Source organism: Miscanthus floridulus, chromosome 8 (assembly GCF_019320115.1).
Source record: "Miscanthus floridulus cultivar M001 chromosome 8, ASM1932011v1, whole genome shotgun sequence".
NCBI lineage: Eukaryota > Viridiplantae > Streptophyta > Magnoliopsida > Poales > Poaceae > Miscanthus > Miscanthus floridulus.
Window position 1 is genome coordinate 31,738,820 of NC_089587.1, and position 5,190 is coordinate 31,744,009.

General features: G+C 47.3%; 1 protein-coding gene across 1 annotated transcript; it reads left to right on the top strand.

Moving 5' to 3' along the window:
• The first annotated feature begins 754 nt into the window (after positions 1-754).
• On the top strand, positions 755-4,548 carry LOC136471488 (protein REDUCED CHLOROPLAST COVERAGE 3-like). The gene is made up of 5 exons (XM_066469220.1): positions 755-1,094; positions 1,192-1,250; positions 1,426-1,557; positions 1,784-1,965; positions 3,416-4,548. The coding sequence occupies exons 1-4, from the start codon at positions 962-964 to the stop codon at positions 1,799-1,801; spliced, it is 342 nt and encodes a 113-aa protein (XP_066325317.1). The 5' UTR covers positions 755-961; the 3' UTR covers positions 1,802-1,965; positions 3,416-4,548.
• Positions 4,549-5,190: the final 642 nt, after the last annotated feature.

Genomic DNA, 5,190 nt, shown 5'->3' on the forward strand with positions numbered 1-5,190 from the left:
CCAGCCAACCGAACTTGTCCGAACGCGACGCGAGCGAGCTGGTAGCTCCTGGGGCCTGGGGGAATCATCAGCCTTCCCCATATACTGTAATTAATAGTACAGTAATATATATGAATGCAGAATGCGCGCGGTAGATGGGAACGGGACCCCTGTCCAGCCACGACGATTTCAACGAAACAATGGCGCTCTAGTCTGGCGGTATGATATGTAGGGGACAAAGCGACCCCTCTTGGAGTCTGCGGTGGGTGCTTTGGTTAACTCCACGGACGGCTATTTTTAGGTGTTGAGACAATCAGACAGACTGACTGCAGTGGCATTACTATATAGCTGGTGGCTGGTGCATCACCTGTCAAAGTCACACTAATCATGTGCTGCGCTGTGCTATTCCTAACTTGTATCGAGTCGACCGGGAACGACATTACCGACTTAGCGTGATGCAATTTTGGGTCTGTGTGTGCACTGTTTAGACACCTACATTTCTTGAGAGAACATTGGTTAGCTTCAAATTTGATTATCAGCGTAATTTACCCATTATTCTAGAAACCATGATTTATGCATGCATGGATGTTACCAGCACAGTTTTTTTTTTTTGAGCAAATTTAATTTGTCTGACTGATGAAATAACTTCTACGGATCCTCCTTTCCAACAAGAAAATAAGTTGCTATCTCATGGGGCTCTAAATGCAGTTTTGGGTCCCAAGTAAAGGAGGCCCAAACCTCAGCATGGCATAACCATCCAATTGGGCCTGTCGATTCTAATTGAGCCCAACGGCTGGCTCGTTTGCAGAGGAGTACGCGACGGCGGAGCGGGCGGAGGCGCACGTCCGCCGCCTGCTGGACATCCTCGCCTGCACCACCGCGCTCGCCAAGCCCCGGGACAAGCACAAGTCGCCCAAGCACGGGCGTCCCGCGACACCGCCCTCCCCTCCCGCACCCGCCGCCTCGACCGGGGCCGGGGACCATGGCGTCGTCAGCGGCGAGGCCGCGCCGCCGATATCGGAGGCGCACGACATGGCCGCCATCCGGCCGCCGCCGAAGCTGGGGGGTGTTCTACGACTTCTTCTCCTTCGCCCATCTCACCCCGCCCGTCCACTGTGAGGATCCTTGCTTGCTACTACGCCGATGAGGCATTCCGTTTCGCGTTTCGTTCTTAATCTGACTGCGAGCGAGGTGGGTGCGTCGTTTCTGCAGTTATCAGGAGGAAGGAGGCGAATGGCGCTTCTCAGGAAGGCGATTACTTTGAAATCGAGGTGAGTTCTCAAGCACACACTCGAGTGCACTAGCAAAATTGGAGTTCGTTCTCATTGGTGCAGTAGCCATTCAATTTGATTTGCACTTTGAGTTGAATTGCAACATTGTAATAGCCAATTTAGGCGCGTGGGTATTATGAGCATACACCTAATGAAGGAGCTCATCTATGCCCAGGTGAAGGTTTGCAACAGGAAACTTCTGCACGTTGTTGCTTCAGTAAAGGGTTTCTACCTGGCAGGGAAGCCACACAACGTTAGCCACTCCCTGGTGGACCTGCTGCAACAGCTCAGCAATGCGTTTGCTAATGTTAGTAGCCTTGCATCCTAAATCTTCATCATCTTCTTGTTAGTTGACCTCGGCCTATTGGGCCTTTGATCCGCGCTCTGATCGGGGACGCCCAACCCTAATATGATTGGTGGGTCCCGTCGCACAGCGCTATAAATAGGAGGTGGGGGCCGAGGCGCTCGAGTCACGAGGTTCGCCTGAGCCGTCTAGCACCCCACCTACAGTCCTAAACCCTAACCGATCACAGAGGGGGCGCTACCAGTGACGGGAAGCGCCGCCACCGCCTCCGCATCACGCCGGAGGACTGCTACGACGCCAGGCTGCCCTGCGGCCTCTACACCGACCCCGGACGACACCGCTACTGCACTTCCACCGGGTTATCGCCAAGCACTGCGATGGCGAGCCCATCTTCCTCCAAAGCAGCCGATGGTTTGCACCCCTTCACCCCTCTCTCTATCATTCTATCTCTAATCCAGTACTAGGAGATATCCTAGGACTCGTTGTTTATTCAAAGTACAAGTAGACATGCTAGATTTATGCCTAGAGATCCTGTTTTAGTTTTAACAATGGTATCAGACGCCTCACTAGGTGTAGATCTAGCCTATCGGATGAGAAAACCGAGTAGCAGCTACAAGGAGGTGAGAGATTCGGTTTTTGGATCTAAAAAGAGGGTCACCGAACCCTAACCCTAATCGGGTGAAGAACAAAGAAGAGAAAGGGGTCTAGGCACGCGAAGCCGAACCCTAACCCGCGAATCAGACTCGGGGGAAAAGAGAAAAGCGAAACCCTAACCCTAATCAAACCCTAATCCCCAAATCGGACTAATCCGAGAAGAACGAACAACATCCAGGCGGAGAAGAAGAAGGGGAAAAGAGGAAGAAGCCTACCTCGTCGTGCACCGCGCTGTCGTCTCGCCAGCGTGCGAGAAGAAGGCCGAGCGGGGTAGGTCTTGCGTGGGCTCTGGCCAAGGGCGCCGCGGCTAGGCCCCTCGATGGCGGCGCGCTCACCCGTTAGGGAGCGCGCACGCTGGCGAGGGGGGCGGCGACAGCGCCATGCTCCACTGCGTCTCTCGGTCGCTCGCTGCTGCTGCGTTGAGGGGAGAAGAAAGGAGCGCGGCGAAGAGAGAGAGAGAGGAAATAACAGAATGGCGTTAGGGTTTCAGGGGAGCAGCTGCCGCCGCCTTTTTGATCGAGCGACGCGCGCGGACGTCCGTCGGATCCGATCCGACGTCTGGGGCGTCTTAGACCGAAATGAGCCCAGGCGGGATTGCAGAATCCCAGCCCAGGCCCAGGTTGCGGCCTGGGCGCGGGGGGAAGAGAGCGGCACGCGCCGCTGGGCCGTGTCACTGGGCCGCGCGCCACTGGGGCTTGCTGGGTTGTTTTACTGCTGCAGGCCAGGCCAGAAAGAACAGTAAATACCTTTTGAAGTTGATTTAATTTTCAGAAGCAGATTTGAATGAATTTTGAAGGTTTAAAATTTCTGGTAAAATTACACCAACGTGTTACTTTTTTCCAGAAAGAAGATTTGAACATGAAAATGCTTCTAAAAAGTAGATAATTATTATTTATTCATGTTTCCGCTGCAATATTAAAGTTTACAATCTTCTAATTAAATTCGAACAATAGGAGAATTTAATTTGAAGAGCAGTCAAATTTTAATCAGTAAATTATAATATTGTTATTTTTCTGACCAACGTTGATAATAACAATATTATAATATTTAATCATAAGTTTTTCATGCATTAATTCTATTTCTGCCCAACGGTGATGTAGAATTAGTGTATAAGAATATTGTATGTTTTAATTTTGGCCAACGTTAAATTAAAGCATGCAATTATAATGATATATTTTTTCTCACTATCTCTGACGATGTTTTTCAGGACTCAACCTAATGGCATTCATCTCGCACATACCACCCCTAAAAGGGGGCAATTACAGAGTATGGCAAGAGAAATATGAGCTCACAATTGCGCTGTCCGAGAATAACTTAGCGCTCACCTCCCAATGTCCTTCTGAGCTAGTCGACCCGGTGAGGGAAGAAAACGAGTCTGATGCTGATTTCACTGTTCGACAGCGAGATCATGCAGGCAGCGAGATCATGCAGAAGTGCGCATGAAGTATGATCTCGAGCGCAAGAAGTGGGATATCTCGAACCGCAAGTGCTTGATGGTGGCCAAGTCCACAATCTCAGATGCTATAAGAGGGTCTATCCCATGCTGTGATACCGCCACTGAGTACCTTAAGAAGGTGGAGGGTCAGTTCACTGGCTCTTTCAAGGCTTATGTTAGTACATTGATCAAGAAATTGTTCAATGAAAAATATGCTGGTGGCGGTATTAGAGAGCACATTTTGAAGATGAGCAACACGGCTTCGAAGCTAAAGCCAATGGATTTAGGGCTCAATGATGAGTTCCTGAGTCATTTGGTTTTTGCTTCCTTGTCAAAGAAATATAAAACTTTTATTGTTAACTACAACATGCAGCCCGACAAGTGGGACATAGAAAAGCTCATCGCAATGTGTGTTCAAGAAGAGGAAAGACTGAAGTCCTTACAGGGTAACTCTGCTAACCTTGTGAAGGACAAGAAAAAGAACTTCAATAAAAATGCCAAACCTCAAAGGAAAGCTCCTCAGACTGAGCACCATCAGAAGAACTCCAATGCTCAAGTTGAGAAGGATCAGTGTAAATGGTGCAAGAAGCATGGACACTACCAGAGGGATTGTCCATACTTCCAGAAGAGCCTGCTGAAGAGAAGTGTGGATTTCATTACATTCATAGATGAACCCCTGTATTTAAGTTATGCAAAATCAACTTGGTGGATTGATTCAGGTGTAACTATTCATGTTGCAAATTAATTATAGGGATTCTGTACGAGGAGGACCCTGCAAAGAGGAGAAAGAAGAATTAAAGTAGCAAATGGAGTTGAAGCTCAAGGTGAAGCCATTGGAGATCTTTGTCTAGAATTAGTTGATTGTTTTCTACTTAAGCTTTCAGATGTTCTATTTGTACATCTTTGCGAAGAAACTTAATAAGTGTGTTATGTTTAGATGACGATGGATATAATTGCCATTTTGGTAATGGCAAATGTCAGATTGTTTGTAATAATAAATGTGTTGGTCTTGCCTTCTGACAAGACAAGCTTTATTTATTATCACTTTCTGAGAATGTTTCATCGTCTATGAATGCAACAAATAAGCGGAAGAGAGTACATGACGTATCTTCAAAATTATGGGACTATTGTTTAGGCCATATTTCGAGGGGGAGAATAGAGCGATTGATTAAGAAATCAATTCTTTCGTCCTTAGAATTTTCAGATTTAGAACAATGCATAGATTGCATAAAAGGAAAGTATGTTAAGAAAATAAAGAAAGATGTTAAACGAAGCGCAGAAATTTTAGAAATAATTCACACAGACATCTGTGGTCCTTTTGCTGTGAAAAGTGTGTATGATTATGATTCATTTATAACATTCACAGATGACTACTCACGTTTTGGCTATATTTATCCAATTAAGGAAAGATCGGAAGCATCAGATAAATTTAAGATATTTAAGGCTGAAGTAGAAAATCAGCACAACTTAAAGATTAAGGTAGTAAGGTCCGACCGTGGGGGAGAGTACTACGGTCGACACACCCCATATGGCTAAGTTCCTGGACC

Bases quoted from the DNA above. Each gene is read 5' to 3' on its own strand.
- LOC136471488 (XM_066469220.1), top strand. From the start codon at position 962: ATGGCGTCGTCAGCGGCGAGGCCGCGCCGCCGATATCGGAGGCGCACG. The intron at 1,095-1,191 runs GTGAGGATCCTT...TCGTTTCTGCAG, and splicing joins TCTCACCCCGCCCGTCCACT to TTATCAGGAGGAAGGAGGCG. The intron at 1,251-1,425 runs GTGAGTTCTCAA...ATCTATGCCCAG, and splicing joins GCGATTACTTTGAAATCGAG to GTGAAGGTTTGCAACAGGAA.